This window comes from Rhinoraja longicauda, chromosome 22, assembly GCF_053455715.1.
Source record: "Rhinoraja longicauda isolate Sanriku21f chromosome 22, sRhiLon1.1, whole genome shotgun sequence".
NCBI classification, from domain to species: Eukaryota; Metazoa; Chordata; class Chondrichthyes; order Rajiformes; family Arhynchobatidae; genus Rhinoraja; species Rhinoraja longicauda.
This window is the reverse complement of record NC_135974.1, coordinates 10570266-10584696: the sequence shown is the minus strand read 5'-3', so window position 1 is coordinate 10584696 and position 14431 is coordinate 10570266. Positions and strand designations below refer to the sequence as shown.

The window sequence follows — 14431 nt, the reverse complement described above, 5'->3', positions numbered from 1 at the left end:
TATTTGGTGGCTTAAATTCATTATACAACAGTGAAGTATTTTTGTCTGGTGCCAACAACCTCTGATTAACCTTTTATAACAAAGACATGCATTGTACCTGTGGAAACTTGTCCAGCTAGCTCTGCTGCTAATAATTCTTTGAAAAGATTTAAACATTTTTTTACTTCCTTTTTCTCAAAAGAGGAACAAATTGGATAGAAAATTGGCTGGGTAATCGGAGGGTGTAGGCAATAGGTTGTTTTTGTGATTGGAAGCCTGTGACCACAGGTTGCACCAGTCATTATTAAGAACTTTACTGTTTGTAATATATAGGAAAGACACAAAATGCTGGAAAAATGTGGCATTTCGGGTCGGGACCCCTCTTCGGACTGAAGGAGTGTCCCGACCAGAAAAATCATCTCTTCGTGTTCTCCAGGGATGCTGCCTGACCCGCAGAGTTACTCCAGCATTTTGTGTCTTTTCTGTAAACCAGCATCTGCAGGTGTGTGCAGGTGTGTGTGCGCGTGTGTGCGTGTGCGTATAATGCACAGAAGACATGAATGCTAGTAGTGAAGTTGATATTGAAGAGGTTAGACTTGGGCTACAGAATGATATTGATCAAATGGTAAGAAGGGCAGGGCAATGGCAGATGGAATTTAATCCTGATTAGTATGAGGTGATGCTTTTTAAGTCATTTGCAATCAATGTTAGAGCACTAGAAAGTATTGAAGAAGAGAGACATTGCTTTTACAAGTCTAAGGATCTCTGAAGGTGGGTCTCGACCCGAAACGTCACCCATTCCTTCTCTCCCGAGATGCTGCCTGACCTGCTGAGTTACTCCAGCATTTTGTGAATAAATCTGAAGGTGGCAGTACAGGTACTGGAGATTAAATGTTTAAAGTGGCATATGGGAACCTGATAATGGTAGACAAATTAAGAGCAGTATAGATAAGTATGTTAAGTAGTAAAATAAAATTTTCCTGCAGCAGAGTTGTCTAAAACAGAGGGCAGTGGTTTTAGGTGTGAGGTAGAAAGTTTAGAAGGGATCTGAGGAAACACTTTCTTCACCAAAAGATGGTTGCAATCTGGAAGCCACTGCTAATTAGAAGGGTGGAAACAGAGACTCCCACAACATTTAAGTATCTGCTTGGTCCCTTGAATCACCGATGCATTGAAAGCATAAGACAAGTGCAGGAAAATTGGATTAGCATACTTGATGTTACTTGATGCTCAGCATGGATACAGTGGCTGATAAACTTGTATCTGTGTTGGTTCACTATGATTCTCCGTATCCAGCAAGACAGACACATTTATCATTTTTGAATCAAATTGTGAAAAGGAATAACCATGGCTTATAATTAATCATCTTTGCATAAAAATGACAACAACACTGTATTGGACACATCTTTCAATATCCCAACATTCATAAGTGTCTACTAGTGTACTGGTTCCATTGTTTGCATCCTGGTACCCCAGTTGTTAGCACATCTTTCCCAGCCAACAATGGGCCACTATGGATTCCACCCTAAGGTCATCTGTTGCCGGCCCTGATTTGCTCTGAAGATGGACACAAAAAGCTGGAGTAACTCAGCAGAACAGGCAGCATCTCTGGAGAGAAGGAATGGGTGACGTTTCGCGTTGAGACCCTTCTTCATGTCACCCATTCCTTCTCTCCAGAGATGCTGCCTGTCCCGCTGAGTTACTCCAGCTTTTTGCGTCTATCTTCGGTTTAAACCAGCATCTGCAGTTCCTTCCTACACTTACCTGATTTGCTCTGGCTTTTTCTCACCTCCAGTCATCCCTCCCCCCTCCCCACCTCTATCTTGGAATGGAATGGAATACTTTATTGTCACATGTGACTAGGCACAGTGACATTCTTTGCTTGCATACCCAATGTATACAAATAGCGGCCACCTACGGTGCTGACAAAGTTACAAAGCTCCTCCTTTTATTCTCCCCCCCAGGTTTCCAACCCGAAACGTCAGCTATTCCTTTTCTCCAGAGATGCTGCTTGACCCGCTGAGTTACTCCAGCATTTTGTATCTATCTTTGGTATAAACTTTTGGGATCAAGGGTTAGTGTGCCAACTCCACACGGACCGCAGAGAACAGGATTGAACCTAGATCACTAGATCTGTGAGGCAGCTTAGCTTGCGGTTAGCTTGCGCCACTGAGCCACTCTAAATTCAATGCTCAACTATCAACAAGCAAATAACAAAAAGCATTACAAAGAACATTGAACTGAACAGCACAAGAACAGGCCCTTCACCCCACAATGTCTGTGCCAAACATGATGCCAAGACCATCTCTTATCCACCTGCATGTAACCCATATCCCTCCGTTCCTGGGGTATCCGTAAGCCTATCCAAAACCCTCTTAAATGCCAGTATGGTATCTGCTTCATTTCTTGGTCAGCGTGGATGAATTGTGCCAAAGGGCCTGTTTCCATGCTGTGTGACTCTATGAGGTTTATCTATCCATACAAATGAAATATTGGCCCCATAGCAGAAGAGTCCACGTCGCGGGGCTGGAAACTGGAAGTGTCCTAAGCAAATTCTGCTATCACCATCTCCTATTGTACAAGTGATGGCTCCCACTGATTGTCGCCGGAAGCTTGTGTCCTTTTCAGGACGGACGATGACAGTGATGTAACATTTGAAACATGGATGATGGACACGAAAGAAGAAGTATGAAATATTTACATTTACATTTAATGGTTTGCATTATTGCAGAGACAATTCAGCTGCGGAGTTCAAAAAGGATCTCCATAAATATATGACAGGAAATAATTTGCAAGATTGTGGGAGGAGCATAAAAGGACACAAATTGTTGGAATAATTCAACAGCTCAGACAGCGTGTCTGGAGAACATGGACAGGTGACTTTTCAGGTTGAGACCAATCTTCAGACTATGTGAGAGGGAGAAGAAAGCTGGAAAAGGGGAGAGGCAGGACAATGCGTGGCAGACAGCGTAAGCATAAACATTGTTTATTCTATAATTACATTTCCCTCAGCTCACTTTACCAGACCCCTTCACTCTCATGTGCGCCTGCCCCCAGTTTTAAAATCTAAGCACTACAAATGTGACGAGGTGTATCACAAACATTTAAATTTCCACAACTTAAAAAAATATAAAAAATTGAACTGAACAAAAAGTGAAAACAAATGAAGCACTTACCAAGCAATGTACTTTACTTTTTTCCTACATCTAATTCCACCCCCCCCCCCCCCCCCCCCCACCCAACTCTAATTTCAGTCTGAAGAAGGGTTCTGACCCAAAACATCACCTTTAGACTTTAGAGATACAGCGCAGAAACAGGCCCTTTGTCCCACTGAATCCATGCCGATCACACCATACAATGTAAACTGCACATTTGGGACAATTTATAATTTACAGAAGCCAATCACCTACAGATCTTTACATCTTTGGAGTGTGGGAGGAATCCGGCGCACCCGGTGAAAACCCACGCGGTCACAGGAAGAACGTACAAATTCCATACAGACAGCACCCATAGACAGGATCGAACCCAGGGCTCTGGCGCTGTAAGGCAGCAACTCTACTGCTAGTGCCACTGTACCGCCCAAGATCCTTTTCTCCAGAGATGCTGCTTGGCCAGCTCGGCAGTTCCAGCACTTTGCATCTATCTCAACATATTTACCTACACAGTTGTTGCAAATGTTGTAAATACCCGCAGGAGCAAAGATTCAATGCAGCTTGGCAAAACTATTTTCCTGACTTTGACATGCCTGAAGTTTCAGGTCTCTTGCTGAATAAATTCTCCACGTCGCAGTTTTGTACAGTGTCACCATTTGTGAATGAATTTTATTATGAATTCAGTTGTTTAGCATGTGTTTTTCTCTCCAAAGGGTGAAAAGGTTGAAATGTCATGTGTGATGGGGTTTTCGAGCCAATTTTCCTATTTGGGATTCGCAAGCTGTTCTTCCACTTTTGTAAATGATGCCGTGGTCAGGCGTTTGAGCTTGTGGTGGATTGTCACACAATGAGGATTCTGGGCTAGTTCTTACTGGAGCTAATGTGTCAGGAATGATATGTTCAAGGTGTGAGTCATTGAATTTACTGAATAGATAGTTATTCGAAGTAAATGCACAGGGTCGCAAGTTGCAACACTTTACATACCGCACTTGTATTCTACCTGCGTATTGTTTCACAAAGGGGAACGTGCATTGGGGGCAGCCACAAAATCTTTCTCACAAACTAATTTTGGATGTAGAATCCAAAATTAGTTTTCTGAAAAGTAATTTTGGATTCTCATAATTAGAATGTGGCGCCAGTGCTTTTAAAGGCCAGTGAACGTTTGACAGTTTAGCAGTGAAAATATTTGTACAGGCACATGGCTAGGAAAGGTTCAGAGGGATAGGGGCCAAACGCGGGAAGGTGGGATTTGTGTAGATGGGCATCTTGTTCGGCATGGGCAAGTTGGGCCGAAGGGCCTGTTCCCATGCTGTATGGCTCTCTGACACTCTATGATCATTAACAGCATCTCCTCCTCATTCACTGATAACACAGGTTGCGTGCTTAACACCCTGCTCTGGTCTTTTTACATCCATGACAGTGTGGCTGAGCACAGCTCCAATGCTATCTATAAATTCACCGACGACACCACTCGGTTGGCTGAATCACTGAAAGTGCTGAGTCAGTGTACATGGGAGACATAGAATACCTGGTTGAGTGGTGCCACAACAACAACCTCTCACTTGACATCAACAAAACCAAGGAGCTGATTGCTGACTTCAGAAAGGGGAAGGTGGAAGACCAGGGTTGCAGTGCTAATTTTTTAGGTGCCGGAGCTGTCACTGGTGCTGGAGTGGCCGCTGTTAAATTCCCCGCTAGTTAAAATTCCTCGCTGTTTATTTGGGCTTTTTTTTTTACAGAGGTGCTGGAGAGGCGCTCCGGTGAACTCCGGCAACACTGCACCCCTGTGGAAGACCACACACCTGTTTTATTGGTGGGAAAGCGGTGGAGAAAGTTAGCAGCTTCAAATTCCCAGGCGTTAAACTAGGCGTTAAACTAGGCGTTAAACTAGGCGTTAAACTAGGCGTTAAACTAGGCGTTAAACTAGGCGTTAAACTAGGCGTTAAACATCTTGGATGACCTGCTCTGGACCCAGCACATAGATGCTGTCACATAGATATCTCACCAGCACCTCTACTTTCTTAGACGTTTAAAGAGATTCTAGTATGTCTCTGAATACTCTAACAAACGTTTTACAGATGTACTGTGGAAGGTACCCTGACTGGTTGCATCATGGCCTGGTACGGCAGTTCCAAAGCACAGGAACGTAAGAGGTGGGCTCAGCCCCGTATGTCTTGGGCACACCCTCCTTTCCCTCTAAAGCACATTGGAACATGTGCTACCTATTACAACATGGCCTTCATGACCACACTGCAGCAACCAGTGACGTGCACACAAAGACCTATTTTTGCCTCTGATTTCAATGAATAAATATTTCTAATACGGGTGGCAGAAGGGGAAAATTTCAAGAAGGCAGTCATATGAGTCATAGTCATAGAGTGATACAGTGTGGATTCAGGCCATTCGGCCCAACTTGCCCACACTGGTCAACATGTCCCAGCTATACTAGTTCCACCTACCTGTGTTTGGTCCACATCCATCCAAACCTGTCCTATCCATGTACACGGTTAACTGTTTCTTGAACATTGGGAGTCCCAGCCTCAACTATCTCCTCTAGCAGCTTGTTCCATACACCCACCACCCTTTGTGTGAAAAAGTTACCCCTCAGATTCCTAATAGGTCTTTTTCCCTTCACCTTAAACCTATGTCCTCACGTCCTCGATTCACCTACTCTGGGCAAGAGACTCTGTGCATCTACCCAATCTATTCCTCATAATTTTATACACCTCTGAAAGATCACCCCTCATCCTCCCGCGCTCCAGGGAATAGAGTCCCAGCTTACTCAACCTCTCCCTATAGCTCAGACCCTCTAGTCCTGGCAACATCCTCATAAGTCCGCACCGACCAGCAATCATCCGTACACTCACACAATCCTACACACTACACATCCGTACACTCACACAATTTACAATTTTACAGAAACTAATTAACCTACAAACCTGTACATCTTTGAAGTGTGGGAGGAAACCGGAGCACCCGGGGAAAACCCACGCAGTCACAGGGAGAATGTACAAAATCCATACAGACAACACCCTGTAGTCAGATCGAACCCAGGTCTCTGGCGCTATAAGGAAGCAACTCTACCACAGCGCCACTGCGCCGACCCTCATCCCAAATCTTATGAATTCAGAATATTTATTTGCTGAGGTATTCCTCATATGGGAAAGAAATGGGATGTAACAGACACAAGAATGGAATGACAATAGACAATAGACAATAGACAATAGACAATAGGTGCAGGAGTAGGCCATTCAGCCCTTCGAGCCAGCACCGCCATTCAATGCGATCATGGCTGATCACTCTCAATCAGTACCCCGTTCCTGCCTTCTCCCCATACCCCCTCACTCCGCTATCCTTAAGAGCTCTATCCAGCTCTCTCTTGAAAGCATCCAACGAACTGGCCTCCACTGCCTTCTGAGGCAGAGAATTCCACACCTTCACCACCCTCTGACTGAAAAAGTTCTTCCTCATCTCCGTTCTAAATGGCCTACCCCTTATTCTCAAACTGTGGCCCCTTGTTCTGGACTCCCCCAACATTGGGAACATGTTATCTGCCTCTAATGTGTCCAATCCCCTAATTATCTTATATGTTTCAATAAGATCCCCCCTCATCCTTCTAAATTCCAGTGTATACAAGCCCAATCGCTCCAGCCTTTCAACATACGACAGTCCCGCCATTCCGGGAATTAACCTAGTGAACCTACGCTGCACGCCCTCCATAGCAAGAATATCCTTCCTCAAATTTGGAGACCAAAACTGCACACAGTACTCCAGGTGCGGTCTCACCAGGGCCCGGTACAACTGTAGAAGGACCTCTTTGCTCCTATACTCAACTCCTCTTGTTACGAAGGCCAACATTCCATTGGCTTTCTTCACTGCCTGCTGAACCTGCATGCTTCCTTTCATTGACTGATGCACTAGGACACCCAGATCTCGTTGAACTCCCCCTCCTCCTAACTTGACACCATTCAGATAATAATCTGCCTTTCTATTCTTACTTCCAAAGTGAATAACCTCACACTTACCTACATTAAACTGCATCTGCCATGTATCCGCCCACTCACACAACCTGTCCAAGTCACCCTGCAGCGTTATTGCATCTTCCTCACAATTCACACTACCCCCCAACTTAGTATCATCTGCAAATTTGCTAATGGTACTTTTAATCCCTTCGTCTAAGTCATTAATGTATATCGTAAATAGCTGGGGTCCCAGCACCGAACCTTGCGGTACCCCACTGGTCACTGCCTGCCATTCCGAAAGGGACCCATTTATCCCCACTCTTTGCTTTCTGTCTGTCAACCAATTTTCTATCCATGTCAGTACCCTACCCCCAATACCATGTGCCCTAATTTTGCCCACTAATCTCCTATGTGGGATCTTGTCGAAGGCTTTCTGAAAGTCGAGGTACACCACATCCACTGACTCTCCCTTGTCAATTTTCCTAGTTACATCCTCAAAAAATTCCAGTAGATTTGTCAAGCATGATTTCCCCTTCGTAAATCCATGCTGACTCGGAATGATCCCGTTACTGCTATCCAAATGCTCAGCAATTTCGTCTTTTATAATTGACTCCAGCATCTTCCCCACCACTGATGTCAGACTAACTGGTCTATAATTACCCGTTTTCTCTCTCCCTCCTTTCTTAAAAAGTGGGATAACATTTGCTATCCTCCAATCCACAGGAACTGATCCTGAATCTATAGAACATTGAAAAATGATCTCCAATGCTTCCACTATTTCTAGAATGAAATCGGACCTGGAGTAAGCTATTCAGCCCCTTAAGCCTACCCTGCTATTCAATACGATCAGGACTGATCTGCCTAGGACTTCAACTGTGCTTCTTAGCCCGCTGCCCATAGGTCTGAATTCCATGCCTGTTCAAATATTTGTTTGCTTCCTCTTTAAAAACATCCTATGATCCAAACTCAGCAACCTCCGAGGTAATATATTCCGGAGATTCATCACCCTTATGGTCCGTTTAACCACATTGGCCCATACCAAGTATACGTGCACCAGATTGGGATACATATTATGATTCTTCCTGCTTCAGCATCATTCACTTCTCACTTCAATATTTTTCAGCCCTGTCTTTAAATGTATGTATCCTACTTGACTCAACTACTCACTCTACAAGCACTCTTCATTTTAGTTTAGTTTGGGGATACAGTACGGAAACAATTTAATTTAATTTGGTTTAGTTTAATTTAGAGATACAGAGCGAAAACAGGCCCTTCGGCCCACTGAGTCCACGCCGACCAGCAATCCCCGTACACTAGCACTATCCGACACACTAGGGAAATTTATGATTTTTACCAAAACCAATTAACCTGCAAACCTCTACGTCTTTGGAGTGTGGGAAGAAACTGGAGCACCCAGAGAAAACCCTCGTGGTCACTGGGAGAATGTGCAAACTCTGTACAGAAAGCACCCTTAGTCAGGATCGAACCCGGGTCTCTGGCGCTGTAAGACAGCAACTCTACCGCTGCCACACCGTGCCACCCCACTTTGACCACTCTCTGCGCAAAGAGGTTTCTTTTGAATTCCTATTGAATCTATGAAACTTACAAAATTCTTAAGGGGTTGGACAGGCTAGATGCAGGAAGCTGGTTCCCGATGTTGGGGAAGTCCAGAACAAGGGGTCACAGTTTAAGGATAAGGGGGAAGTCTTTTAGGACCAAGATGAGAAAGGTTTTTTTCACACAGAGAGTGGTGAATCTGTGGAATTCTCTGCCACAGAAGGTAGTTGAGGCCAGTTCATTGGCTATATTTAAGAGGGAGTTAGATGTGGCTCTTGTAGCTAAAGGGATCAGGGGGTATGGAGAGAAGGCTACTGAGTTGGATGATCAGCCATGATCATATTGAATGGCAGTGCAGGCTCAAAGGGCCGAATGGCCTACTCCTGCACCTATTTTCTATGTTTCTATGTTTCTATGTCTTTTAATTGTGACCCATGGCTTTGTGTGTCCCTTCCACAGACACATATGGGAACATCTAATAAGTCAAGTTGTTGAGAAATAGAAATTTATAGAAATAAAACTGCATCAGTCTGAAGAAGGGTCTCGAAATAAAACATCACCCATTCCTTCTCTCCAGAGATGCTGCCTGTCCCTCTGAGTTATTCCAGCATTTTGTGTCTATCTTCAATAGAAATTCATTGTCAGCCAGTAGCACTATATGCCTTACACCCAATGCATTGTATTCTACTTTCAAATACATCTCCATTTATAATACCATAAGGTGTATTTATGGCTAGGGATGAATTCATAGGCATTTAGTATTGGCAGAAATACAAGTATAGTCATTGTTTTGATAAGCTGGCATTAAAAGAATGCAGTGCATTTTGTTAGCTTACTTACGCAGCACTCAAAAGGATTGGGACATTTCAATTATTAACTTTCCTGTCATTTCTCCAGTAATGATAATATGTTCTGTGATCAGATAGTAGCTGTTGGATTTGTTTCCCTACCTGCTTTGCCATTTGATATTTCTGAGATGTCGTTGATACGAGTGTCCTGGAAGTCTGGATGGTTGGGGCACTCAATACTTGCAGTCAGGTTGTGTTGGATCACCAGATCTAACATTTCCATGCACCTGGAAAGAAAAGTAATGTTTTTTTAATCATTTGATAGCATGCACAAATCTAACCTCAACCCTGTTGAGTAAAGAACATTATGGTTACTTGTGTAGGAAGGATCTGCAGATGCTGCTTTACATCGAAGATAGGCACAAAATGCTGGAGTAACTGAGTGGGCCAGGCGGCATCTCTGGAGGAAAGGGAGAGGAGACGTTTCGCGTTGAGGCCTTTTCAGTCTGAAGTAGGGTCTTGACCCGAAGTGTCACCCACCCTTTTTCCCCAGAAATGCTGCCTGATATGCTGATTGTCTCCAGCATTTTGTGACTATTATGGTTTCTTGCCCAGGCTATTCCAATAGACATTTCACACCCATGACCCCTACCTCCACTTGTATTTTACCTGAAGAAGGGTCCTAACACGAATCTCTAGTAATGGTCCCATGCCTTAGCAGAAGAAGGGTCTGACCCGAAATGCTACCTGACCCACTGAGTTACTCCAGCACTTTGTGTCCTTCTTTGTAAAACCAACATCTGCAGTTTCTACATTTTGTCCGACATATTTTTTCATAAATGGGAACTTCCGTTGAGTTTAGCCACACATCCCTCCTCACAAACTTAATTTGGATGTTGGGCATGTTGCACCAGTACATTTAAAGGCATTGAATATTTTATTTGGAATCGCAGACAGAGATGCATGGGACACCACTCATATACCATCCTGTACAAACATGGAACTGCAGATGCAGGTTTATACACAATATCACAGTGCTGGAGTAACTCAGCGGGTCAGGCAGCATCTCTGGAGAGCATGGATGGGTGATGTTTCAGATCTAGATTCTTCTTCAGCACTTTGTGCCCTTTCATAAACCATCCAGCCAGGAAATATATTGCCATTGCTTCCTTATTTGTGAAGCCTGGGACTGCCAGCTCAATATCACGAGGGGTGAAACTGTAACATTTTAAGAAGTTGGTTCCCCACTATTTTTATAAGTGCAATAGACTTGAGGTAATAAATGCTGATCTTGCCTGTGACATCCATATCCTGAAAATCCCTAAAAGTAAATTATTTCAACATTACCTCTTCAAGCTCCTTTTGATTACTCTATGATTGCCACAAATCATCTTGTTAGTCCACAAAGAGATCAATCGAGATGTTTAGAGATATTGTGAGTAGTGTCTATCAAAACTGAGAAATCAATTTTGCGCTAATGATGTTACAATTAAGTATTTTTAACAGTGAGACTTACATGTTGCTCTAGCACAACCTTTGTAAAAATTCCTGAATATCCACCTCAGTGGTGCAGTGGTAGAGTTGCTGCCTTACAGCATCAGAGACTCGGGTTCGATCCTGACTGTGGGTGCTGTCTGTACAGGGTTTGTATATTCTCCCAGTGACCAGGTGGGTTCCCTCCGGATGCTCCGGTTTCCACCCATACTCCAAAGACGTACAGATTTGTAGGTTAATTGGGTTCAGTAAGAATTTTAAATTGTCCCTAATGTGGAGGATAGTGCTAGTGTACTGGTCGATCACGGGGTGATTGCTGGTCGACGTGGACACGTGACACGGTTGGTCGAAGGACTTGTTTCCACACTGTTTCTCTAAACTAAAGGGCCTGTCCCAGTTATGCGATTTTTAAGGCGACTGTCAAAGTCGTAGCAGATCACCGAAATTTTCTTTTACCCTACGACGATGACCACGACAATGCCGAGTCAGGTCGATACAAGTTACTTTTTTTGTGAAACTAGCACCTGGCTAAGAGATTACACCATCTTCGGAAACATCGCAAAATTCCCACGCTTACCTGACCGTCAAACTATTGCCTCCAATCTACCTGTCAAATGTCCTGACGGTAAATAAATTGGTTAAACAAAACTATCTTCTGGTATCTTCAAATGCCTTTTTTAAATTTAATATTACGTGCTTCTAAATGAATCTGCAACAACCTAGCAAACCTGGGGACAGCATGAGGCAGCGCCCGCAATAAGCTACGATACCTGGCGGCAAGCCAGCTGTCGCCGAGAAATTTCTATCTGGAATTTTTTTCCGCAACGCGCCGAGATCCGCTACGATTCATTGAAGACTCCTCACGATCATGCCCGCGACACCCTGGCAAACGTTCGGCGACAGCCTAGTCGCCGGCAGTCACCTTTAAATCGCCTAAGTGGGACAGGCCCTTAAACTAAACTAAACTAAATCACCTGGAAAACATCATGAAATGTCTGCAGGACAATTTTGTACATAAGTTAACTTGGTAAGTTTTCACTTGGCATGGTAAGGTTTTGCTGGGGACCACAGTGGAAATCATCATTACTAAGTGTATGAAATACGATCAACAACTTGAGGAATATACCAAGTTCTGTGTCTAGAACAATCCTTAGTCACCACGTTTCTAGGGACATAGTTTAGCAACTCCCATTGGCACATTAGAAATTCTTAATTTGAAATTTATACAAATACACATTGTTAAAGTTTATTTGTTTGTTACAGAAGAGAGAAAGACACTGATTGCTCTTCTAAATATTCAGTGATCCATTCTGAAGGGATATTGAGAATCTTAAAAGTCCGCGCTCTGACTCTTTACTGGAGTTATTATCTATTACCCAAACCTCACTGCCTTCAATAAATTATACAATTTGCCTGTATTCATTTTTCTTACAATGGTTCTTATAAAGGTTTGCCCCTAATGTGTAGGATGGGATCGCACAGAACTAGTGTACGGGTGATCGATGGTCAGCGTGGACTCGGTGGGCTGATGGCACAGATTCCACACTGTATCTCTAAACACTAAACTCTAAAATCAATGGAACCAATAAAGTACAATACTCATAACTAATTCAAATCACATGCTTAACATAGGTGGCCTAGTACAAATTTCTGCCCAAGCACTTTCTAATCTGTGGCATTCCGGTGATCAGAACTAACTACTGTATGTTAGAAAGTGGATCATTGCCTCCGCACAGTCAGTCTTGGAGCAGATGAGGTTGAAGGGAAATTTAGTTTAGTTTAGAGATACTGCGTGGAAACAGGTCCTTCGGCCCACCAGGTGATATGATTTTACAGGGTTTTTATGCTACATGATTTTACCAGGTTTTATGCAAAAAAAATCACATGTGACAATAAAGTATCATTGAATCATTGATACAATGATGGCTGTAGGCTCTGTCTATTTGCTGAAACAACCAGTGATTTGTGAACAGTTACCATTAAAAGTATATTTGCATTGAGAGGGAATGTTGGTGAGTATAATAATGCAATGAAACTGCTTTTAGAGAGTAAAAGTCTGCATATGGTCTTATTTAAGGAAGTAAGGACAAGTGATTGTTCCTTTCTGAGCATACAGGACCTTTGGCTTGAAAGGGATGTGCTGATGAAAGTAACTGCTTCACAACATGATTCTCAATCTGTCAATTGATTTGCAACATTAATGCCTAGAGCAAGTTGAAGCTGTGAAAACAATCCAATTTCAGAGCCCAGCTGGTCTGACGCTCACATGTAAAAGATCTTGAAAACGTAAAAGAGAAATAGAATGTATGCAATAGTTCAGTCTGATTCTGAAAGGCAAAATTATAAAGTTTAATTTTTGCTTGGGACCCCATCTTCCAATTTTAAGATGGACAGATCCCAACCTGGATTCTGGGAATCTTTTAATTTAAATTCATCTAGAATAGTTACATTTCTTTTGAGATGCAGCATGTAAATAGGCCCTCTGGCCCACCGAGTCCGCGGTGACCAGCGATCCCTGTACATTAGCACTATCCTACACACTAGGGCCAAATTTTAACAATTTTACCGAAGCCAATTTAACCTACAAACCTTTGGAGTGTGGGAGGAAGGAAACTGGAGATCACAGGGAGAACATACAAACTCCGCACAGACAGCAGAATCAAACCCAGGTCTCTGGCACTGTAAGACAGCAACTCCACTACTGTGCCACCATGCTGAATCATATGTTTTGATGTGCTAAATGTCACAATTGGTTATATGGTTCTGATTTCTATGCTTTCGTATTAATGAACACTAGAATATGGAGAGACTAAAAAGCAAGTGTGACTCACTTTGCGGTGGGGTTTCAACTATATAATTACATTGTGGCATTCATCTACTGCAAAAAGCTACCCTTGGACACAAAAGCCTTAGATAAAAGTGACAATTGTTTCAAATACAACAATATTATCTTTCCATGTGACTCAGACCTTTGTGGGGTCTGAGTTGAATTCTTGGAGCCCCAGGCAATGGTATATGATGCACTCGGCATTTGCAAGAGTGTTCTAACCCTGGTCAGTGAGCAGAACACAAGAGGTAACAGCTGTGTGTGACTTCAAAAGATTCCCTCTGTTGCAACTGCATCTGAGCATATGGATGTCCCTGAGTCACTTTTAAAAGAGCTCACCTTTCTATTCATTGTTCTGTTAACTTTAGACTTTAGACTTTGGAGATAGAGCGCGGAAACAGGCCGTTATGCCCACCGATTCCGCGCCAACCGGCGATCACCCCGTATACTCACCTCTACCCACCAGGGACAATTTTACAACTTACTGAAGCCAATTCACCCACAAACCCTATACATATTTGGAATGTGGGTGGAAACCGGAGCAACCAGAGAAAACCAACGCGGTCAGGGGGAGAATGTACAAACTCCATACAAACAGCACCTGTAGTCAGGATCGAACCCGGGTCTCTAGCTCGGCAAGGCAGCAACTCTACCGCTGCTCCAACGGCTGCC

At 43.4% G+C, this 14431-nt stretch overlaps 1 protein-coding gene across 1 annotated transcript in view; it reads right to left on the bottom strand.

Moving 5' to 3' along the window:
* Positions 1-9721, bottom strand: part of LOC144604640 (protein phosphatase EYA2-like) — a 135227-nt gene extending 125506 nt beyond the window's left edge. The window contains exon 1 of the mRNA XM_078419275.1: positions 9601-9721. Within this exon, the coding sequence (XP_078275401.1) occupies positions 9601-9721 (121 nt within the window). The remainder of the gene's footprint in view (positions 1-9600) is intronic.
* Between the last annotated feature and the right edge of the window lie 4710 nt (positions 9722-14431).